The 24,647-nt window shown below is 41.6% G+C and overlaps 2 protein-coding genes across 2 annotated transcripts; one reads left to right on the top strand and one right to left on the bottom strand.

The window, feature by feature from the left end:
- Nucleotides 1-1,504: 1,504 nt before the first annotated feature.
- On the bottom strand, nt 1,505-16,246 carry ireb2 (iron-responsive element binding protein 2). The gene is made up of 22 exons (XM_038301275.1): nt 16,157-16,246; nt 12,994-13,077; nt 12,729-12,894; nt 12,506-12,643; nt 12,193-12,429; nt 10,296-10,365; nt 10,006-10,189; nt 9,776-9,915; nt 9,511-9,682; nt 9,339-9,436; nt 8,033-8,149; nt 7,800-7,959; nt 7,535-7,670; nt 4,692-4,776; nt 4,455-4,611; nt 3,580-3,704; nt 3,396-3,500; nt 3,151-3,293; nt 2,928-3,075; nt 2,691-2,813; nt 2,286-2,471; nt 1,505-2,198 (listed from the first exon to the last, which is right to left on the bottom strand). The coding sequence occupies exons 1-22, from the start codon at nt 16,242-16,244 to the stop codon at nt 2,061-2,063; spliced, it is 3,000 nt and encodes a 999-aa protein (XP_038157203.1). The 5' UTR covers nt 16,245-16,246; the 3' UTR covers nt 1,505-2,060.
- Nucleotides 16,247-17,531: 1,285 nt separating this feature from the next.
- Nucleotides 17,532-24,195, top strand: slc25a44a (solute carrier family 25 member 44a). Its single transcript, XM_038301324.1, has 4 exons — nt 17,532-17,638; nt 19,481-20,172; nt 20,309-20,436; nt 23,632-24,195. Exons 2-4 carry the CDS (start codon nt 19,539-19,541, stop codon nt 23,821-23,823), a joined length of 954 nt encoding a protein of 317 aa, XP_038157252.1. The 5' UTR covers nt 17,532-17,638; nt 19,481-19,538; the 3' UTR covers nt 23,824-24,195.
- The last annotated feature ends 452 nt before the right edge of the window (nt 24,196-24,647 follow it).

Here is a 24,647-nt window from a genome sequence, read left to right as displayed (position 1 = left end):
AAAACCCCTTCAAAAATGTGGGGGAGATTCACAGAGTGGACTGCAGCTGGAGTGAGTGCTTCAAGAACCACCACACACAGACGTATGAAAGACATGGGTTTCTGCTGTCGCATTCCTTGTGTCAAGCCACTCTTGAACCACAGACAGCGTCAGAAGCGTCTTGCCTGGGCTAAAGAGAAACAGGACTGGACTGCTGGTGAGTGGTCCAAAGTCATGTTCTCTGATGAAAGTAAATTTTGCATTTCCTTTGGAAATCAAGGTCCCAGAGTCTGGAGGAAAAGAAGAGAGGCACTTCATCCACGTTGCTTGAAGTCCAGTGTAAAGTTTCCACAGTCAGTGATGGTTTGGGGTGCCATGTCATCTGCTGGTGTTGGTCCATTGTGTTTTCTGAGGTCCAGGGTCAACGCAGCCACATACCAGGAAGTTTTAGAGCACTTCATGCTTCCTGCAGCTGACCAACTTTTTGGAGATGCAGATTTCATTTTCCAACAGGACTTGGCACCTGCACACAGTGCCAAAGCTACCAGTACCTGGTTGAAGGACCATGGTATCCCTGTTCTTAATTGGCCAGCAAACTCTCCTGACCTTAACCCCATAGAAAATCTATGGGGTATTGTGAAGAAGAAGATGCAATACACCAGACCCAACAATTCAGAAGAGCTAAAAGCCACTATTAGAGCAACCTGGGCTATCATAACACCTGAGCAGTGCCACAGACTGATCGACTCCATGCCACGCCGCATTGCTGCAGTAATACAGGCCAAAGGAGGCCCAACTAAATACTGAGTGCTGTACATGCTCATACTTTTCATGTTCATACTTTTCAGTTGGCCAACATTTCTATAAATCCTTTGTTTTTATTGGTCTTCAGTAATATTCTAATTTTCTGATATGATGAATTTGAGATTTTCATTTGTTATTTGTAATCATCAAAATTAAACAAAATAAACATCTGAAATATATGAGTTTGTATGTAATGTATGAATATAATATACAAGTTTCACTTTTTAAATGGAATTACTGAAATCAATCTACTTTTTCATGATATTCTAATTTTATGACCAGCACCTGTAAAGGGCGCCATTAATGGTTCAGTCCGGCGTAAATCCAGGGCATGGATGGAGCCGCTTGAGCTCAAACCTTGCTTCAGCCCCTGATGGTAAGATGCTGATTAGCTGTGAAAAACAGGTTAGCCGTGTTTGCAGTGACATCATCTTAAGCCACGAGAGAGACGACTGTAATTCCACGTGGAGCCAAATCAGTCATTATGCTGAGAAAAAGCCAGATTTTTAATGGCAGGTTTGGGAGGGGAGCTGATGGCAGCCACAGGTTTACATACCCCGATCATTGAGCATCTCTCTGATCCTTCCTGGTCTTACAAGCTGGACTGGGATCAAAAATAAATATTCATCCTCTGCAATGAAGTCATGCTTTCCTGGGACACAGTCTGCTGTAATCCCGGCCCACATCCTGAAGGTCAACCCCTCCACCGCAGCCCAATCGGACCAAATTAATAAGGACTAAACTAATCAATGGATAATATATGCGTTTATGAGCTGCAACAGATGGCAAACACTTTAACACAAATAAACAGAAAGCTACTAGTAGGGGTGTATGAATATATTTAAGCTTGTTTGTATGATTTTTACCTAATGGGGTTTAAAGTTGCAATTAAAAAAAAGTTGTCTAATCAGTCCACCATGGAGGTAAAGCTGGGCCTGGTTCTGATCCAGTGTCAGGTTCTGAAGTGTGACGATTGACATACGCAACACTGTGGTGAGATTTCACAGCAAATAAAAAGTGACTTTTATCTGAAGCCAAATAAAGAAATAAACACCTCTGTGGTTCACATCAGTTCTGCTTAATAGACCTAAAACTCATGCAGGTTGGAAAGAACAGAGAGCTTTGGCAGCTATGGCCCAGTTCAAGTTGCGTTTCAGAGGATCCATATTTCTTCGTCTTGGGTTCATACATGTGAGCAGAAACATTCTTGTGTTGACTCATAGGATGCTTCAGGTTGAAGCTGGGCGGGGTTTAGAGATGGCTGCTCTTCATGGAGCTCATTCGGCGGCGGCTTGCGAGCCGTTTTTCACCACAGTCTGAGCGACGTACCGAAGAAGCCCTCCATGTTGGAAAAGGATCAGGTCCACATCGGAGTCAAACAGCGCTGTGACACAGAACGACGTTCCCTTGCTGGTCTGCAGGAAGAAAACAGAAGAACAGAGGACTCAGCAGACGGTCTAAGACGACATTTAAATGGACGTCGCTGAGGATCAGATCCCTACCCTGACGGTGAGCTGCTGCCTCAGACTCAGCCTCTCCGGCAGGATGATGCTAAACCGCTCCTTCCCGCTCAGCTCTAGCGTGTCGGCATTTTGGCCAGACAGGAACTGGAGCGGCATGATGCCCATGCCCACCAGCTGGTTCTTGTGAAGCTTCTCGAAGCTCTCTGCGATGACGCCGCGGACACCCTGGAAACACAGACCATCAGACAAGGTATCGATCCGAACAATTTGAACACCTAACCGGAGCGCAGGGCTGAAAGCTGCGTCATGCTGAGAGAGAACGATTAAAGTCCAGCTCTACAGCCTGTAGCGAGCACTCAGCAGAGAGCAGGAAGTCAATCAGTGGTTATTTAATGAATTAATGAGCAAAATCTGAAGGATTGGATCCATTTTGAAATTATTTACCAGGAGGTACGGCCCTTTAGCAACCCAGTCCCTAGAGTTCCCAGAACCGTAGTCTTTGCCTGCCAGGATGATGAGAGGAGTGCCGTCCCTCTGGTAGCGATCGGCTGCTTCAAAGACGTCAAGCTGGAAGGAAGCAAGGAAAGGAGGGGAGGGAGGGAGAAGAGAGAGCAATTTTCAGAAAAAAGTGTCTTCAAGCTTCCAGCAAACAAAGCTAAGTGTGATAAGGTTTCTACTCACTGTCTGGCCTGAGGGAATGTGGAGAGTCTTTGGACCTGGTTTGCCGATGAAGCGGTTGTGGAGCTTGATGCTGGCGAAGGTTCCTCTGGTCATCACAGCATCGTTTCCTCTGCGGGCGCCATACGAGTTAAACTCCCTCGGGGTCAATCTGGAGGAGAAGTCGATCAGGTTTAGGACAGCTGTGTGGCTCAGGGGCCCATCGTGGCTGCGGTTGGAAACTGACCGTTTGCTCTGCAGGTATTTGGCAGCGGCGCTGACCCTGGCAATGCTGCCTGCTGGCGAGATGTGGTCGGTGGTGACCTTGTCCCCGAGGAAAAGCAAGGCATGGGCGTTTTCAATCGACTGCGGAGCAGGAACTTCTTTACTCTGAATTAAAAAAAAAATGGATACATGGATGAAAGAAGGAGGAGTGGTTCTGTGGTCCAGGAGAAGGGACAGGACATCCATGTTGAAGGTGGAAGGACTCACCAGTTTGCTGAAGAACGGAGGACAGCGGATGTATGTGGATCTGGGATCCCATGGGAAAAGCACAGAGTCTGGACATTCAATCTGGTTCCAATAGGTGTTCTCTTTCTAAGAGGAAAGCAAACATGCTGAAAAACCTTTTGGATCACAGGTTTCCCATAAACATAAGAGCAGAGCAGATTCTAACCTCCATCCTCGTCCTGAGATCCTTAAAGATGGAGGAGATGACTGTATCCTCCTCGATCTGTTGGACCTCCTCTCTGGACGGCCAAATGTCACCGAGATACACCTCCTTACCCTCTGAAGTCCAACCTGCTCAAACATTTTCACATTTAGCAAGAACTTTATACTAAAACTGTTCCAGATTCTGCCCCCTACAGCTGAAAGATGAGAGGTAAGGGGAGATGAATACAGGATTTTCTGCCCAAGGTTAGTTAGAAATATGTCTTATTAATTTAGTCTAAAAAAAGAAACTTCTACTACAGTATTGCTTTATCTGTATTCCATTTTGAAGGCGGAGTTTGAGGTAGCAGTGCATTGTGGGTAGCAGAGTCAGTGGCAGTTAGGAACAAGAAACCCTGCCTATTAATGTACAAACCGCCTCCTGTGTCATCAATCCATTCTAACATCCCAGGAAGCAATGGCCGTAAGTTCGATGTGTGTTCTGCTTGGAGTGTTTATTCCAGTAATTAGCCATGTCCCAATAGGTTTTTGCATAGTAATGATAATGACTCTTTCTTAACAACATCTAAGGTTAATTGTAATTTATGTTTTCTGACACTAGAAGCGTATTGTGTGCTTTTAGAGCTGCACAGAGCAGCTGGACTTACGTACAGATGGACTCTGTATTCTGATCAGGTGACAGAATGTTTGCATGAGGCTTTATTTAGCACTACCTTGTATTTTCTCCCCCATTATGCTCTATATTTTAAGAACACATCAAATGTTTATGGCAGTAAGTGGATGTCTCTACAGTGTATGAATCTATGCAGAGATATAGAGAGGAGGAAACTGCCTCTAATCTGGAGGAGTCTCCAGCTCTTCAGGAGGGGCTCGTCTTACCAAGAGGCTCTTTCTCAAAGTCGATTCCCACAGTCCCCGCTATGGCGTAAGCAACCACCAGAGGGGGGGAGGCCAGATAGTTGGCTCGCACACAGTCACACAGGCGGCCTTCAAAGTGCCTGTTGCCAGACAATACACCACAAGCCACCAGATCCCCCTGAAATAACAAACCAGGTCACCTTCTGAAGGGAGGGTGGGCTGCAGGAGAAGGGGAGAACAGCACCGGCCAGAGTTTACCTTTCTGATGGCGTCGACCACAGCGTCTGGTAACGGTGCCGTGTTCCCCACACAGGTGGCGCAGCCATACCCGATCACCTCGAACCTGTCACAAAAACGCCTCAGTTATTTCCACCCTTAAAGGAGAGCCACTGCTGTGTTCGTCAATGATGAGGATGACAAAATTATTTCATTGATGCTCCTTTTTTTCATGACGATTACGAAAATCGACAAGCTAAACATGGATCTTTGATGCGTAAAACATGACCAGTCATATGTTTGAGTTTTTGTAAAAGAGACAAGACTAAATAAAATTAGGTCAGACGGTCAAATGCATCACTGTGAACACATGCTGCAGCAGCACAGCAGCAGCGTCCCCTTTGTCAATCCCTTCGTCTAACTATCAAGATTTTATTTCTTCAAGCTCAAAAGAGGTGATACTAAATATTCATGGAACATTCTTTAAATTCTACTGAAAGGGATCCATAAATATTATTGAAATTAAATATTTAATTGAATTCTCTTTATTTTTGGATAAAGAGCCAGATGAAAAGGTACATAGATCTTTGAACATTTCTTTATCATAGTTGTTGTTTCTATCTGTTTAAATATGATGCAAATGTTTCCTTGTTCTGTCATTAAAACTTTTTTGGTTTCCACTGAATATTTCAACGTTTTAGTTAGCATTTAGGACTGGATTGTCATGGCATTACAAGGCAGTTATGTAGGTTATCTCTGTATTTTTTGTTATATCAAAACCCTGTGAATGTAAATCTACTTTGACCCCTGAGCATTGGTAACCAAGTGGCACATTCTCAGAAATAAAGCCAAACTGCCAGAGTAGAAAGAATGTTTTTGTTCTTTGCTTTTAATTCATCTGTGAGTGAAGCATAATTCATAGTAGATCAGGAAGTGTTTGCTTTAGGCTGGAAACCTTGTGTGTTGAAAACCATTCCTTTATTGTACATTTTGTCAGTTTGTCTGTCTGCTATTTTAACAAATATGACGTGTTGAACTACATCTGCTATTTTCACAGCTTTTCTGAGACACTTTTTTATAAATTAGTGCATTAATTCATTAAAAAGTTTATTTGAATTCTATAAATCAGTTTTCTGCCCAACAGCAATGATGAACTGCACAGCAGCATTCTATACCAGGCTTTTGTAGCATCTAGGATAGAGCTGTCAGTCTGGGAAAGAATCTGGTTGTTATTCCAAATTGTAAAGTTTAGCTGTTTTTTGCTACATAAAACTGACTAAAACCTTTTTAAGTTTTAGTCGACTAACACCGTCTAAATCTATCGCATTGCGATGACTAAAATGTGACAGTCTTCAGGACGAAAACTATTATTATTCTAACACTAAATCCAAGATGGCTGTCAATTAACCAAACTGGCTAGAACCTCCTACTGCTTTACACTATTCTTTTCTCGTTTGAACGTTAATATTCAACTTTGAAACTGTTAACTCAGACAAGTTTAACATAATGTCCATTTTTCTTGAAGTGCATTTTCCCCCGATTTAAGCAGGTAAGAATGATAATTGGCCAAAAATAAGATGATTTATGTTTAAAATTAAATGAGTTAAAGTGCATAATATCTTAAGATCTTAAAATAAATTGAACTTTATTGATCTCACAATGGAGAAATTAAGTGCCTGGGGAGCAGTCCGGGGTTAAGTCTTGCTCAGAGACCCAGAATGGCAGTCTGTGGGAATGGGTTTCGAACGCACAACCTCAGGATTCCAAGCCCTATGCCATGGTGAACTGTAAAGTGCCTTGAAATGACGTGTTGTGAATTGGCGCTATATAAATAAACTGAACTGAATTAACAACTAGTCCACCACTACCCCAGATCTTTTATTCTAAGGGCATGGATAAACATTTCATTGGCAGATCCTCTAAAGCCTCTTTCCCACTTAAAATAGCACGTGAAAACGTGTTTTTCAAACGTGGGTCGACCAGCTAACAATCAGTATTTGGTTCCCTTCTCACTGGCAAAAGGGAACAGCTGCATGGCCTCTGTCCCCGTGCCGCTGCATGTCTGCTGACGTCATCATGATGGGTTAGCACTGATGATGTCACCAGTGTGACAGAAATCAGGAAACAATTGAGCTGCCCTACAACCGACGGGTTGCCGGTACAAGCGCCGGCTTTTAGTGTCGTGTCCTTCACCTACTGATGGTGGCGCCTGTAAACGGCAGGCTGGCTTCTATCAGTGAGCCCCAGATCAGCTGTGGCTACAGTGTAGCTCATCACCATCAGCAAACGGCTGAATGGAGTGTAAAGCCCGTCTCCTGACTTGAACAACACTGTATAAGCACAGGAACTTCGCCATTTCTAACTTGTGCTCTAAGCGAGCTGCCTTGTCAGCTAACAGCATAGCAAGTAAAGAATAAAGCAAACCATGCATCACAGAGATAACACACAAAGAACCAGCTACGAACAGGAAACAGTAAACTCCAGCATTAAACAGAAAGAGAGACATGACAATTGTCTTCATCTGTGAGAAATTCTAATCCACAAAAAAAAAAAAATTAAAGGACTTTAGAGGTTAGGGTTAGGTTAGGGATGATTCTTTTTATAACCATTTTCAAAAATGATTTCCAAACCTTTTTTTTTGGAACGATTTTAATGACCACTGATGAACATAAATGAACCCTGAATAAAATATTAGATTTCAAATCCGGTAAATTCTGTAAAAGATCATAAAAATAATTAAGAAAAATAAACTATTTAAATTTTTCCTACTAATTTTAAAAATATTTTCTGAAATAATAGCATCTGGAGCCAATTGCTTTTTGCCAATCTAAGCACACCAAATGCAGAAGAAGCACTGGGGTCTGTGGTGCTGAGAACGGGCTTACCCCAGCTGGTTGAAGTAAGGCAGGACTCCACTGGCATTGAGGTAGTGGGTGACCATGCCGCTGCCAGGAGCCAGGCTGGTCCGGATGTAGGGCTTGACCACCAGCCCAGCTTCCACCGCCTTTTTGGCCAGAAGCCCTGTATACAACAAGGAAAGCATGAACTCTGTGTGGCTGAGGCAGCAAGATGCTCCATCTTTGTCTGAAAACTGGATTAAATATGCAGCTAGGACTAAAAGGAAAAAGCTCCAATCCGTGGGTCTTGTACCTGCAGTGAGCATGACGGACGGGTTGCAGTTGTTGGTGCAGCTGATGACGGCGGCGATGACCACTGAGCCGTGAGCCAGCTGGTACTCCTGACCACAGTGCAGAAAAGGGACGCGGATGTCCTGCTTGTCCTTGGAGATGTGGAAGCCTTTGAATCCCACCTGAGACAAGACAGAAGACACTGAATCCTCTGCCCCTTTAAGGCATCAGCAGCATCCTGACAGCAGGTAGTACCTTCTCATTCAGACAGCTCTGGAAGTCCTCCTTCATGCTGCTGACCGCCACTCTGTCCTGGGGTCTTTTGGGGCCACTCACATGTGGAACCATGGAGCTCAGGTTGATCTCAATCACCTGCACAGACATAGCTAGCTTTAACGTGGCTCAGACTCTCCGTCCTTTACTCCAGGTTCAGCAACCACATTTTACTCCAAGCAGACAGAAAGTAGCATGTGTAAAACAAACAGAGGTATATAAATTTGAATAAACTAAAGTTAATTTATGTCAAGAATTCAATTCAAAAAGTGAAACTCTTTATGTAGACTTTCATTACAGACAATGCCACATATTTACAGTGTTAGTCTCAACTATGATGAAGCTACCAGCTTGAAGCTAAAAAAAAAATCCTCAATCATGTTTCCTTAGAAAATTTTAATGAGAAAAAAGTTCTGGGAAAAATGAAATGAGTTCTAATTATAAAAACATGAAAACAGGGCCAAGTGTTGGGAAACTAAATCCCACGTTAAAGTAGCTGGATGTTTCCAGAATGCAATATTCAGTAACATTATTGGAACGTTGAGTGAAAGGGGGAAAAAAGGTTAAAAAAAAAGGAGCAAAAGGGACGACCAGAACGTTGATGGAGAAACAAACCCCATTAGACAATATTTAATGCAAGCAAAGATAAGACGCCCCCAAAAAAAACCTGAGGCTTCTGAACACCTGGGAACAACAGGCTGTCCACCTCCACATCACCAAGCTAAGTTTCCTTTCATTTATATGGGAGGTTTTTTCCTCAATAATTTGGTTTGTTTCAATTAGATTATAGAGCAGGTTTGATGGCGGTTAGTAATGGATATTATTATAATAAACCTTAACTTTAGATTTTAGTACTAGCTTAAGTTTTTTTTCATACCTAGGTTAATTTTTAGAAAGGATAAAAAAAAATTTAAGTCAGTATAATATTTTTGATATCGCATGTGGTAAAAAAATAAAAAATGGTTGAGTCGCAACTGACTGTTGGGGGAAAAGGCGTATTAAAAAATAAATAGACAGGAAAACAAAGGTTATACACATCTATAATTTTAGTACATTTGAATTTAGTTCAGATTCACTTACTTATAGTTTTTTCTCTTTTTAATAAGCTTGTATTTATTTGCAATAAGAAATGTTTTCTCAATTTCAGTGTAATTATTAGTTTTAATCTATTATAATAACCTTGCACAGAAATAACAGTTTTTTCACTTTTTGAACTGAATTATTAGACAAAAAAAAAACAAAAAAAAAAAACAGGTTTTTTCTTGGTTAAAATGTGATGTGAAATGACCTGGGAGAACTGAGGATCTTCTGATTCTTCATAGCTTCGGAAAAGATTTACAGCCTTCATGTAAGACTCCAACAATTCAAGTTTTTCCTCTGTGAAATCTGGAAGAGGGAAAGAAGAGGCGTTTCAGTAAAATGAGCCGACAGACGGGGGCCGGGGGACTCGGGTTACGTACTCGTCTTTTTAAAGTGCTTCAGTGTTATGTGATCGACGGGGAAGAAACTGATGGTAGCGTTGTATTCTGGACACATGTTGGCGATGGTGGTTCGGTCAGGAGCTGATAACTGGGACACACCCGGTCCAAAAAACTCAACGAACCTCCCAGAAATTCCAGCCTGGCGCAGTTGCTGGAAAAATGGGAGCGATGAAGAGGATGCAGCTTTTAGTCAGGTTACATCTGATAAAGAGTTCATTCAGTTGAATGGAACCGTGTCTGATACCTTTGTGATGCCGAGGACGATGTCGATAGAGGTGGCCAGGGGGTTGATGGAGCCCACCAGCTTACAGCCCACCACCTGAGGTAGGGTCAGCGACACCGGTTGCCCCAGCATCACCGCTTCAGACTCAATTCCTCCGACCCCTGAGGAAAAACCAAAGGACTTCTGACTTTTTCCAAAGACTGCCAAAGTCTGAGTGGCCCAGAGGGTCAATTAGTGAGAAGAGGTTTTACCCCATCCAAGGACGCCCAGGCCATTGATCATGGTGGTGTGAGAGTCGGTGCCCACCACACTGTCGGGGTACATCAGACCACCGCTCACCTGGACCACCCTGGACAAGTACTCCAGATTCACCTGGTGGACGGTTCCGATGTCCGGAGGAATAACGTTCACACTTTTGAAAGCTTTAGAACACCACTGTCAGGAAACAGTAGAACCAAAAAGTCAGATTTATTTTTAGCCCTCCTGTGTAGAAGACAAACCAATCCTGATCATCAAACCTAAACACAAACTGAATCAGTACCTTGAAAAAATGAAGTCTCTCTTTGTTTCGTTGAAGCTCCATTTCCTGGTTCTTCAAAGCCGTTTCAACTCTGCAAACAGAACCAAAAACACACTAAGCTCCTGGAAGGAGACTCTGCACTGCCTTCCTGAAACCTAAATATGCATATCTGGACTTTACGACAATCTTGTATGAATTCTTTTATTTGCAGGAATTCAAGCTGAAGGTCTCTAGACAACCTCTGCTAAAAATTAGTCCAATGACTTTTAGAGAAACAGCTTCAAATCCTTCAACAGATTCTAGACTAAACTGAGGTCTAGACTTTGACTGGGCTGCTTAAACTTCAACAGGCTTTGTTCTACATTCCCCTGCAGTTCAGCTAGGGCCTTTCTTTCTGCTGAAGGGGAACCGCTGCCCTTCTCTGAAATATTTTCTAGCATCTAACAACATTTCTTTCTCCTGTATTTCGCCTCATGAATCTTAGTAATCTGCAGCTTCTCCAGAGCAACCAAAGTCATTTAATAAATGCTAGGCCTGAAAGGATTGGTCAACAACCATGGAGGGGGAGGTTCTGTTTAGGAAGGGAGTGAGTGAATCCATGTAGAAAATTTTGGCGTAAAAGGTCAAAGTCTTTCACAAGAGGAACAATCCATTAAAGAAAAAAAAAAGCACAAATGAACCAAAACCAGATTTGAGAAGCTTTTTTGAAGGAATGAATAGCGCTCTGAGAGATCATCAAAGATGAAGGTATGAGTGAATAACCTAGCCCTGCTTCAAGTTTTATCTGACCTGTTCATTAGTTAGATCACTAGAAGAAAACAAGCCTCTGATGCCTCACAGAGCAGCTGAATTCATACTGAGATGCTCTACTATCTACAGGCAGAGATTTATTTATGTGCATCAAAGTAAAAGGGGCCTAAAACACGCTGAGAAAAAACCACCAACAATTATCTAAATTCCTATAATTATCATAGAAAGGTTTACTCCAATGCTGCATGGATGCACACAGTCTAACCCCCAGATTCCACATCCTCCATCACCGCCCCGCTCATGCACGTCAAGCAGAGTACTCGTCCGTCATGTTAATCAATGAGAAGTATCCTACATCCTCTGCCACCCCACCGTCCCGTACGTCTTCTCCGTCACCACCAAAATACGGAGCCGAGCTATTTTTGCTCCACTCAGGACAGGTCAAGATCCACAATCACAATCGCGCCAAAAAGGAAAAAGAACATTGAGAAGATCTGGTTTGTCAAATTAAAATATATTATTGATAGATCGGTAACTGGAGATTAGAGCATTATTCTTACATATTCCCAAAAGCTAAGACTGTTTGATTAAATAATTGGAGGCAAATTATTGCTACTTCAAGGAAGCAGATTTCTCATCTCCATCAAAATATTTATTTCATAGCGAGAGGCTTAAAAGTTTAATCAAATCCAGTCACAACAACTTCCAAGAGCGCATCTGAAAAACCCCAAAAACTTATCACAGGCATGGATGAAGAGATGCCGACTTTGGAGGTAGAAAACAAACATAGTTCATAAAAAAACTATCTTGTATGATCCTAGATATCCCTGTTACATAAATCCACAACAAAAAAGAAAATATTTGGGCAGAAACAGCACATATGCTTAATGCTGATGGGGATTTTTTTTTAATCTGTCATATTAAATTAAGCGTTCATTTTCGCATGTTTTGCTCGTATAAAATTAACAAGAATATTGTGAATGCTCTCCTTGAGCTCCAAGGAAGTCGGAGCAGAGCAAGACGGGAGGAACAGCGGAGGCTCTAGGCTTTGCTTTGTGCAGGTGGTCTGCAGCGCAGTGGGGCGGTGATGGAGGAGGTGGGATTTCGGTTTAAGGTGCTCAGCATCTTGTGCCATTCTGACCAACATGGCTTTAGAAGCACAACTCACTCAGAAACAGGCTGCAGATGGAAGGGGCACAGGAGGGGAGTGTTTTCAATCTGCTGGACAGATGCAGGACGGCCTGAGGCGCTGGGGGGGTCGCTGCAGGAGGCTTTACTGCAGGAGCCCCGCTGGGTCCCACAGTGGGAAACCCCTCTGGATGGAGGCCTGGCCGGAGCTGGACGAGAAGGCTGGCTGGGGTTTGGCCCCTCCCCTCCACCTGGGTTTGGAGCGTTCCGAATGGCGCTGAAACCAAAGGTTCTGGTTTTGAATCAGAGCAGGAATTTCTCTAAAGATGATCATTAAACACAAAGGAACACACCATTTACTGTAATCGATTTGTAGAGAGTGGTCTATGATAAGGTCCGTGGGACATTTAGGGTTAACTAGATTAGGGTCCAGGCCATGTTTGGCCACAGCGTCCCTCATGGCTGCCAGGTCCACCATAGCAGGAATTCCCCTGATAGAAACCAAAGCTTAAGTTCTTTTGTTTCCATTCAACGAGTTAAAACAGATTCCGTTTCCTTATTTGTCAACCAACTCACGTGAAGTCCTGGAGGAGGACTCGCGCTGGAGAGAACGGCACTTCTGCCTTCTCCTGCTGCAGCTGCCAGTCCAGGATGTTCTGCACATCCCTCTCTCTGGTGTAGAAGCCATCGCAGCTACGGATCGCCGCCTCCAGTAAGATCCGGATGGACAGAGGCAGTTTGTCTGCAGGCCACCAACACAGAAGAAGAAGAAGCATTGACCTGCCTGCTTCTGGTCACTGCTGAATGTTAACACAGACATGGTTGGAGGGCCTGAACTCACCGTATCTTGGGTCGCCTAATTTACGGGGGTTGAAGAACTTGATGCCATCTTTTAACGTGTCGATTAGATGGGCGTAGGGGTGCTCTGTAGAGGAGGTATTAACATCTAGATCAAGATGAACATTTACTAACCCTTTTCTAACCATAGCCACTTGTAATAAGATTTAGTAAAAACACACTGCTAAAGCCCCTTAATTAAAACAGTTCAACATTTCAGCATTTGTAGAAACAATGAGGATTTAGGAAAAGAAAGAAAGGTTAAAATCATGCAAGTGTGAAACGTAATGAAAAGTCCAAATGGTGAAAAGCCTCCTGAGCCTAAGATGGGCATCAAACACTTGCCTTCCGCTGTTCAGCATGATACTTTTCAAAGCAAACTGTGCAAACATGAGAGAACGTACAGAGGCATCCTTGCAATTGTTCACTATTGTAAACAGACAGGAGCAACATTCCTGCAAAGCAGATGATAAGCAGGAGAAACAGGCACACTTGGGGAAGCCTTATCTGATTTATCCACAGCATTTCTTGTGAACAGACTCAACAGAATGGTGGAGTTGCACCATGACATTTCTAAACCGGTATGGTAAGCTTTCCTGAAAGAAATGGGCTTTAAAAGGAAGCCGGCTAAAAACTGCTAAGATTTGACTTCACACATTTCCGATGGCTGCATATCAAAGGTCTGACTTAAACTGAAGAAATTGTGTGGAATCAACAAGAGTTTTTTCTTTTATTTAGGACTGCAACTAATGATTATTCTGCAATTCGATTAATCTGCTGATTAATTTTTCAATAATTGATTAATAATCACATAGAAAAAGGTACAAAAGAATACTTTTTATGAAATTAAACCAGGTGAAACTAAAACTTTTCCAATCGAGGAGTTCAGGATAGAACATACTATTAGATTGAAAAGTTTTTTTTTTATCTTGAATGCAAAATGTTGATATATTTCTCTACAATCTTGATATTTGTAAATATATTACTGCTCTAAGTGGGTCGCTCTGTCAGCTAAAGCCACATTTTAAAATCTCTATATTCCATTTAATGATTCATCCATTATTAAATTAGTTGACGATTATTTCAATAATTGATAAATCACGATTAATGCGATTCATTGTTTTTGCCCTACTTTTATTGAAAAGCTGTAAATTATTGCAGGCTACTGCAGCAGATAGCATGACTAATCAAAATCCTAATATATGTAAAAGATATTATCCATGTAATGATGACTATATGTCATAACCTGTTAGACCTGAAACTAGCTGTGGCTTTTGCTATAACTAGAGGAATTTGGAACAAGTTTTAGATTTTCTTTTTCGAAATATTAGCCTAAAACTGTTCCATACTCAAGGTTACCATAAGACACATGAGAAATTAAGTTTAATAAGACTTAATTCAGCCCTTTAACCATAAAACGAAAGAATTGTTAGATAGATTAGTGCTAAAAAAATCTGTTATCAAAATCAGGCTCTAAACACAAACCATTTAATTAAAGAACAACTCAGGGCAGAACTTTAGTCAAAGCTGTATTGAAAATATTTACACTTTGGATTGAAGATAAAACCTTTTTCTGTAAAATGCTAGTTCATGTTCACTTTCTGACTGAAGTATGGTAGTTTTGTAAGAGTATCTCCTTTTTGAGATTATCATTTCAAAGAGAAAGAATAATTACCAAAGTATCAATAATTGCACCTATATAGAGAGCTAATTAAGAGGGACAAGTTTGATCATTAATAAAAGAGACCCTGCCACCATCTGATAGACTTTCCTTAGCAGATCTAATTTCATTCGTTCACAAACATCCTTCAGCTTTTAATCTGTACAGCAGCTTGATTTACACATTGAAATTACCACTATGTTGGCTTTCAGGTATGTTCTCCTTACAGAAGCAAACATGCCTTTTTGTCATGAACAAAAAAATACCACCTATTGACAGACACTGGAGAGAGAGTAGCAGCAGGAAAGAGGGACACACAGGAAACACATTATGCTCCCAGCTCAATAGAGGCAATGGTGGAATAAATGAAAAATAATGTCAAAGTGCAAATACAAATACACATTAATAGTGGACTATATAACTTTTTTTCCATGTTGAAATCTTATAGAGACAAAATCTTCACTAGTATTAATAAAATTACAGCAAAACTTCAAACTGAATGTTCATTAAATAACTGTCACTATGAGGAAATGGATGAACCAAACTGGCAGATAAATGGATTTAGACTGATTTAAACTGGAAAAAACAACATATTTATTCAGACATGGAAAAATACTTCATTAAAATTTCCCATTTAGTTTTTTCCACTAAAGGAAGTCTGATTCTTAGTACTAAGTGTTTTTGTGTTAACATTAATGAAAATGGTTTGATAATGTGGCAGCAAAATTATTTATTTAGCAACATCATGATCTATGTAGAGGTTATACTTTAATTTGAACGTTAATGTTCAGGGCAGTCGGTCAGTGTTATGAAAAAAAAAGCAAAACATAATGAAATGTAATTCAAACGTGATGCATGATCATAGATGAAGCAATTATTATTATTAAGGGTTTGATCTTTATTTACTGTTATAGACAGGCTAAAGTCATCAGTTTATTAAACAATTTATTTATTTTTTAAGAAAGACGCACTTTTTACACTTTTCAAGAACCACACAGAAAAGTGGAAATATTATAATGGATGTAAAGGTCCATTGTGAAATGGTGAGCATCTGCTTACAAATAAAACATCATAGCGTAAAAACAAGGTGAGAGAGAGAAAGGTGCTCGGCTAGCAGCTGCTAACCTGTTAGCCACTTATCGTGAAACACACTGGCGCAGTGAACTTATCGAGCTGAACGTCTTCCAGAGATAACAACAACCCTTTAGCTATAACACAAGCAACATGCGTTTCGGTTAGGTTGGTGGCACTGGTTTAAAATAAATTACACCACGGTTATACGGCTTTAGCGTTTTCAGACGAGCTCTTATCAGAGTCATCAGAGAAGCTACAGGCTACATGCTAGCTTATCTGAGGCCGAAGCATTTTATATAACGCTGACATGACACAAGCGGAGATTCCTCTACCGGCTAGGAGGCCGTTTTAAGCCCGCTTCGATTTCGGTTAGATTACTTAGGTTTACCACTAAAAGTTGTCTGAGGAGCGTTGACAGAAGGCTCATTTTTACCTTTTAATGTCGCACTGACCGCCATGATGACTTCAGAAATGATTACACGGCCGGGGACCGGCCCTCCCCACATCGCAAATCCAACCATAGGCCAACCAATCACAACACAGCAAGCAGCAAACCAACCAATCAGAGAAAGGATCTGCTTGAACACGCCCAACCTAGAAATGCTAAACATTTTTTAAATGTAAAAAAAAAATAGTTTTTTTACACTAAAAGATCAAAAGGAGAAAAGGGGGGGTTGTCCCAGGCGAGAGAGAGGAATCGTTCCCCCTGCAATATACAGTGATTTCAGCTTACATCTCTTGCAATTGAATGTGCTCAATATAAATACATTTGTTTAAAATTTGTCACCTTTATTATCTTCTATATTTATTCCACTTTTTTTTTTCGAAAAAGTTTCATGCATCATCTGGAAGATCTATTTTACCTTGTTTCGAAGACTTTTTGTGCAAACATGATTAAAACATAAAAGTCAGATAGATAGAAATGAAAACTCTACACCTCTTCCAGAGTCTGGAATCGTTCCTGACTGGAGAGTTTTGCATTGCAATGATCAAACTTACCATTAACTAAAGTGAGCGTTAGAATTGTTAAGCGAACGATTTCAGACTAAATGAATGGATTAATTAAATCAATATAAGATAAAGTATCACACGAGTGAAGTTTTAAATTCCCTATTATGCGACACTGTCAAAAAAATAACGAGAAAGAAAAATTACAAATATTAGGCACAGATCTTGCTGTCATGTTTAAAGCCAATGTTGACAGAGCTCACCAATGGCGCTGTGTCTTTAAAAATTGTGTTGCGATGTGATGCCATACCCGGTGCTTTCAAGGCATCTCGGACTATTTGTTTGTTGGACGGTAACTAGTGAAATGAACAAAAGTTTATTGCTATTATCTGAAAACTTTGGCATCATTTTAACAAATCCTTTTTTAATCTTTTGTAAATCTAGTTACCAAATTGTTCCAATCTTTTACCAGCTATAATTGTAAAATGTATCCCGGAAGAACTAGACTGTATGTCACAAGGTAATCTATATATCTTATTGATTAATTTGGGGTGGGTGGGTGTGGGGTGTTTATATTTAGAATCGAAAAGGTATTTTTGTATACCACAACACCGTACTTGTAATTGTGTTGAGTGTGTCTTGTGTAGGATCCCGACATGACCGTGAATGCATCACCTTCGCTCAATTACACAAACATCTGACAAAGTAAATATTTCAGTTACATGAATCCGAGCAGATTGTCTGTTTTTTTTTTTTTATCGCGTTTTCTAATTTAAAGTAGGGTAGCAGTTTAGGGGTGTGTAGATGAAAAGCGAAGGCTGCTGACCTTTCACCTTTTCTGTGTTTGTGCAGAGAACGGTTAATGGACGGAAGACATGAGCAGCAGCAGCAGAACAGGCCGTCCAAATGTAATTCATTAACTCGACTCATCAGACTCCAAGGACCGGTGAGCTACGTGACTCTTCGGGTGAGTTCGATTGGTTTCGTCAGGTGACATAATCGCATTGTGGATCTTGGACAAGAAAGTCTTCTTCAGTTTGTTGTTTCAGCTCGAGGGGGATTTATTTTGAAGGGTCTGCCACGTGGAACGAAATAACCGTTTCGTTACTTTAGTCTTCTTGAAACCATTTAAAAGTGATACCTTCAATTCCGGACAAAACTTAAGATCAGAAGTTTGCTTTTGATTACACTACACGTGTCCTTTGTATAGCGATTGAATTTATTTTTCACGTTTTTTTTCGGTGTTGCAACTTGCAGACGGTCCCTGCGCGGTCACAGCGCATGGAGAGCAATGCCTAGCCTCTAGTGCGAAAGACGTCCCCTTTAGAGAACAACATGAGTGTAACTTTGCTGCGACTGGAGTGAGTTGTTGGTTTTGTAGAAAGGCTGTTCCGCTGCTGAGTTATTGGAACGGAAATGTCGAAGCTGGGAATACCACGCTGCGACTGGCACGTGCTTCCTTCTTCCTTCAAAACATAAAAACACGTTATTGATTGATGGATAAAACGTTTACAGGACTGATTGGTCTTCTATGGTTGGATATTGCTTTACTGCAGTTGGGGATGAACTGGATCCTTTCCTCGTTCCTCGACGACTGATTTTAAATTTTATTTCAGTTTAGTATGCGGAAAAAAGTCTGAATTCTGACTTTAATCTTAGAATTCTGACAATAAAAAAGTCAGAATTCTGAGATTAAAGTCAGAATTCTGAGATTAAAGTCAGAATTCTGACTTTTTTCCCCATACTAGACTGAAATAAAATTTAAAAATCAGTTAACTTTTTTTTTTCCAGTGGCCCTAATCCTCTTCCGTAGCAATCATTGCTTTTGAGACAGCATGAAAAGTCAGCTGAGTACAAAACAGAGAGGAAAATAACAAGTAGAGAGGGACAAAGCGTAGAACAAATAACGTATGTCTATTCTATTAACATTTCTCTATCTGTATAATGGATCTGTTTTATGTGTTGTCTTCTCAATTCGGAGGGCCCCCTGCCTGACTTTGCCTAGGACCCAAAATTTCCTATATCACCCCCTGCATCCAGGTCATGTAGGGGGTCTATGGTCAGGAGGGGGCGTAACATATCTGCAGATCCCACACATTCTGGATGCAAACCATTCTGTATGAAATTAGTAATCGACCAATGCATATGCAGGCATATGCATTGGCATATGCATGCAATATTGAATAAACAGCTATATTCAATATTTTTGGAATCAGTCCAAAAATATTGGCAGCATGTTCAGTTAGAAAGATGTCAATATACGGTAAGTGGTATTGGCATCAGCCAAGAAAAACTACATGGGTCGATCTTTTGGTTAAATGGTCCAACAGTCCAACCCATCATCAAAAATCCAGAGTTTACCAGTGTGACAGTGGTTCACCTTAGTGGGACAGAAGAAGCTGTCAGAGTGGACAGGAAAATATGTGGAAGAAAAGCAACTTAAGACTGCAAAGGACACCAGGCTGATTTAGTTTTAGTTGCATTAAACACTCAGGTTTTCTGATGGTTAAAAAAGAAAAACATGCTTTGCTTTCTTCTGTTAATGATCTATGACATCGCAATTCATTAAAACCCATTTTAGATTTTGGGTGTAATTTCCAGCTGCATGAATGCTTTTATATTGCTTTTTTTTATAACGCTTTTATATAATGAGGTTTTCATCTGTTTTAATCCCAGCTGATTTGCTTTGGTCTGCTGCTGTCTGAACGACTATGAAAAAAAATAGGTGGAAGTAGAGAAAGGCAGAGATGAATGGAAGGAAAAAAGATGTTACATCTTCTGATTCATTCAATAATTCTGTTCTTTGCAGGTATGGAAGCACTGAGGTTTAGGACAGCGTAGCTGTGGCTTCAAAGCCTGACGGCAGCATGCAACAGAAAGGTTCCCTCAAGATCATTGAATGGGAGGATTTGGACAAGAGGAAGTTCTACTCCCTAGGTGTATTCATGACATTGACCACCAGGGCCACCGTTTATCCAGCCAGCCTGATCCGGACCCGGCTGCAGGTGCAGAAAGGGAAGGCCTTATACTCAGGCACCTTTGATGCTTTCTGCAAGATCCTGCGAACGGAAGGCATTGGAGGCCTCTACCGAGGCTTCATGGTCAACACCTTCACTCTGATCTCAGGACAGGCGTACATCACCACCTATGAACTGGTGCGCAAGTACACGTCGAACTACTCACCGAGCAACACGGTCAAGTCAGTGGTGGCCGGAGGAGCGGCGTCGCTGGTGGCCCAGACCATCACCGTTCCCATCGATATAGTGTCCCAGCACCTGATGATGCAGGGGCAGGGGGAACATCTGACCCGCTTCAAGGTCAAACCCAAGGTGATGCTTGCCACAACCAAATGCAAGCCTACCTTCGGGCAAACGCGGGACATAACAGTGCAGATACTGGCAGCGGATGGTTTCAGAGGGTTCTACAGGGGTTATGTAGCGTCGCTGCTCACATACATCCCCAACAGCGCCCTCTGGTGGCCTTTTTATCACTTTTATGGAGGTAAATACACCCATTGGTTCAGTGTGTTCTGCCAGCACTGACACAGATGAACAAACCAGACAAAATGTCTTCTGAATCAACAACCAGCTCTCTTACTCAGCATGATCAATCTGTTTAATATGGTGTGTTTTTCTAGAAAAACTGTCCTTAATGGCACCGAGTGGGTGTCCCCACCTGATCCTGCAGGCTGTGGCCGGACCAATGGCAGCAGCTACCGCCTCCACCATCACAAACCCCATGGATGTTGTCCGTGCAAGAGTCCAGGTTGGCACCTTTGCATACATTCCACAGACCAATGGGACCATGTACATGATTACAGGACTTCTTTGTAATTATGACAAAGAATTCATCACTCAGCATTTTATAAGAAATGTTCATATTCAAACCTCAGATCTGTAGATTTGGTAGCTCCTGACTGAACCTCAGGATGCAAGTCAGAAAGCTGCTTTCAGAGGAAAGATTGAAGCGTCTTATGATGGGTTTGGGTCCATGCAAGTTTGCCATTGGCTTTTCCACTTAAGAACAAAATAGCCAATAAGGCTAGCAGGTTCAATGGAAAAAAAGGAAGATGGCAGCATCTGGAGTTCATCCTAGGAAGGGACCAGAACATCCTAAAAAAAAGTTTCCAAATAAGCAGCCATCATAGGATTAATACTGGATTCTAAAGCACACCCCCCATGAAGGAATGAGCCGTCTCTATTTTGAGGACAATTTGAAGCCAGCCACCATGTTTCGCTGGGGGGGTCTCGTTCTTTTGGTCAGATTTATGTGACCAAAATATTGCTTTAAGGGCCTGGAAGTATAACAAAATGATTATTGTGAAACACAGAAAACTTGGGTTGGACTTTAAGGTATTTAGCTTTGTGAATAAAGAACTTCACCGGAATGATGAATGTTCCATAAATGTCTCTGTAAGAAAACATTTCCAGAAAAGGAATTTTAGGGAATGACCAGGCAAAAAACGGTGTCCTTGAACCCCAGTGGGCCTCAGCAGATGGCCGCTCACACTGAGCCTGGTTCTGCTGGAGGTTTCTTCCTGTTCAAAGGGAGTTTTTCCTCTCCACGGTCGCTGCAAGCATGCTTAGTGTGAGGGATTGCCTTCGAGTCAATAAGTGGATGCAATCAACTGGTTTCCTTTAGATAGAAAACTTTGAATCGAATTGACTGTATGATCTGGTTGAACTGTAAAGTGCCTTTAGATGAGGTGTTATGAATTGGAGCTATAGAAATAAACAGAATAAAAAATTTTTTATCAGTCAACAGATGAATAAATGTTGAGTTCTTAGCCAATCACAGCAGCAGTAGCAGCTGTGACGTATCCCATTCTTGGTTTGTTTCGCAGAGTTGACTGATAAATCAAACTCTTATCAAATCCGGTCAGGGGGGACCAGCAAACACCCTCTTATTCATAAAAGCACCAATCGCCTCATTTTGCTGGCTTAAAAAAAAAAAGAGGGTAACAAGTTAAAGCCAGAGCAGCCATCTTTGTTTTTCTTCCAAGATGTATTTTCGAGAGTCGGTGAACTTACAAATCTCACGAGGTAAATGTTTGATATGTATTGTTCATACCTGAGAGACAGAACAAAACCAAATAAGCTTGTGAACAATGAAGCTCCTTGGTGCTGCTGCCTGATGGACGGCCCTGTCCTATCTGCCATTTTGACAGAAAAAAGCACACAAAACAAATAAACATATGAGCCAGAAAGGAAGTCAGACCTGGACACTTGGATGACTAAAACGGATAATAAAGCTAAGAGGCTATTTGGATCACACACATTTCCAATGTGGTTTTCCACACGGCATATTTGGCAACAGAGCTCAGTACAGGAGCAGCTCCTCCAGGCAACAGCATGGTAGCCACCAGAGGTCATCCTCTGATGTGACAACACATGGGTTTGGGTAGTTCGATCTGGAGCTAAACGTCAAGATTGTTTTTAGAAGCACAAGGTAACAAAGTTCCTTTTTTACCACTATTAAATGTGTCAGAAGCTCCAGAATTGAATGTACACATCTTCTTAAATATAAAGCTTAGCAGGTTCAACAAACAGCTTTATTCATTTAGAAATGGTCTTATCAGGCAAAACTCTCTCATGATGGCAACAACAGGATGGAGGGAAGGATTCCCATCATGTGGCCAGAACGTCATGAAAACAACTCAACTCAACTCAGTTTATTTCTATAGCGCCAAATTCACAACACATGTCATCTCAAGGCACTTTACAGTTCAACCAGATCATCCAGTCAAATTGATACAAAGTTTTCTATCTAAGGAAAACCAGTTGATTGCATTGACTCGAAGGCAATCCCTCACACTAAGCATGCTTGTAGCGACAGTGGAGAGGAAAAACTCCCTTTGAACAGGTAGAAACCTCCAGAAGAAGCAGGCTCAGTGTGAGCGGCCATCTGCTGAGGCCGACTGGGGTTCAAGGAGACAGAAGCAGAGACACAAAAAGCAGCTCCACAGGCGGCCCCGTCCAGGAAACACACAGCCAGGCAGACGAGCTCCGAGCCAGCTCCCATGCCAGAGGATGAAGAGAGCACATCCACCCAGTCACAGGACCACACTGGAAAACAGGCCGATCTCCAGCATCTATAAACAAAGGTGTTGATAGAAGCAGCACAGCTGATATTTCTCTCCAGGATGGAGTCACAGCCAAACAGGAACAGACAAGATGAAACTACTATGAGAAAAATCCTAGAGAGAGCAGAACGTTAGAGATTGAACTAACAGATTCTACAGAATAAGAGAATAGAGAGAGAATGAAGCAGAATGATTAAATGGGGGTCCCTATGTCCTCCAGAAGTCCAAGCCTATAGCAGCATAACTATAGAGATATCTCAGGATAACCTGAGCCACTCTAACTATAAGCTTTATCAAAAAGGAAAGTTTTAAGCCTAGCCTTAAAAGTAGACAGGGTGTCTGCCTCACGGACTAAAACTGGTAGTTGGTTCCACAGGAGAGGAGCCTGATAACTAAAAGATCTGCCTCCCATTCTACAGTAGGAACCACTAGTACAAAAAATAATCCTTGGATAGAAAACCAAACCCCTCCCTGAAATTAAGGAAATATTACATCAAAAATCATAATTCAGCCAGAACCTAAAACCTTTCTCTTCTTTCATATGATCCACACTAGATTACGGTATGTTATACTGCAGCTTTAATAATTCTCCTTTTATTTTTACACTGAGAACGATCGTATAAATCAATCTGCTTACGTCTATGTTGACAATGAACTCAAACACACCAGACAGGTTTATCCTTGTTACCTGAAATGTATCCTCATGCTTATATGTCAAAATAAGAGGCTTTCACTCATGTAGAAAAAATTAATTAAAAAAATAACAGAACCCTAATCTGGAAGCGCTTCCTTTAACCTGCTTTAAACCTTGTTTCTCTTTGAGAGAAAAACCCTTAACTATGTTTATCTTCTAATCAAACATCCTCTCTTCCTCCAAGGTGGAGGGCCGATCGTCTGTGGTGGAGACGTTCAAGCTGCTGCTGGCGGAGGAGGGCGTCTGGATGGTTACCAAAGGGCTGTCGGCTCGCATCATTTCCTCCACACCCACCTCTGTGCTCATCGTGGTTGGATATGAGACTCTGAAGAGGCTTAGCCTGCGGTCCGAGCTGATCGAGACCAGGCACTGGTGAAAGACAACCCTCCAGCTTGACCAAGGCAGTGACCCACATCTATCCTACCGTTGCCATGCAGGAATAGAGAGTTCGGCATCTGACCTCATTTTTCTCTTCTTTTTTTTATTAACTGTCCTTCAAATCTGTTACAGAGATGAAACGATCCAGAACTGTTTCTGCCGCATGGCAAATTATTATCCAACCATCTCCTATTGTTCCATCTGTCCTGCAGTCTGGTGTCCATTTCATGAAGCAGGTTTATAGAAAACTCTAAGCAGTCTAAACCTGAACAGGGAAACTGACTTTTCAGCTTCACAAAGAGAGTTTCCTCAACCTCTGATTCAGTCGCCATAGTAACATTCTTCCAGAGCTAACCTGGTCTGGTCTGGTCTGGTCTGTTATGGCCTGCCATAGCCCACTGCATTAACTCAAGCAACAATCTTCTCCTTTGCCATCTTCCTCTCCTTTGGAGCTGTAGCAATGTTTCTCTGTCTTTTAAACACATTCTCCTTTTCGATATCTTTGCATTTCTGCATCAAAATCTCTAGTTCCAGTGGGGGGGAAATAGGCATTTCCCGTTGCCTGTTGTCATGGTGACTTGTTGAATCGGTGCTCCACTGATAATGGTTTTTCACATTATCAGCATTTAACTCTGAGTGGACCTAGTTAAAATCGATTGAACTAATTGATAGCAGCCGAACACTCAGAGTTCCCACGTTTTTTGGTTGGATCAATTTAGAGTTGCGGATTTGAATCTGAATTTGTTAAACCTGCTTAATGAAATAGACCCCTGGTGTGTTATCATTAGGGTTGTCACGATACTAAACTTTTCAACTCGATAC

Source organism: Cyprinodon tularosa, unplaced genomic scaffold, assembly GCF_016077235.1.
Source record: "Cyprinodon tularosa strain WSP-4 unplaced genomic scaffold, ASM1607723v1 ctg465, whole genome shotgun sequence".
Lineage (NCBI taxonomy): Eukaryota > Metazoa > Chordata > Actinopteri > Cyprinodontiformes > Cyprinodontidae > Cyprinodon > Cyprinodon tularosa.
This window is presented reverse-complemented; position numbering and strand designations above follow the sequence as displayed.

Coding starts and splice junctions, on each gene's coding strand:
- ireb2 (XM_038301275.1), bottom strand. CDS start 16,244: ATGGTTGGATTTGCGATGTGGGGAGGGCCGGTCCCCGGCCGTGTAATC. Junction 10,190..10,295: donor AGAGACTTCATTTTTTCAAG/GTACTGATTCAG, acceptor GTTTCCTGACAG/TGGTGTTCTAAAGCTTTCAA. Junction 9,916..10,005: donor CCTGGGCGTCCTTGGATGGG/GTAAAACCTCTT, acceptor GTTTTTCCTCAG/GGGTCGGAGGAATTGAGTCT.
- slc25a44a (XM_038301324.1), top strand. CDS start 19,539: ATGCAACAGAAAGGTTCCCTCAAGATCATTGAATGGGAGGATTTGGAC. Junction 20,173..20,308: donor TTTTTATCACTTTTATGGAG/GTAAATACACCC, acceptor GTGTTTTTCTAG/AAAAACTGTCCTTAATGGCA. Junction 20,437..23,631: donor TTGTCCGTGCAAGAGTCCAG/GTTGGCACCTTT, acceptor TCTTCCTCCAAG/GTGGAGGGCCGATCGTCTGT.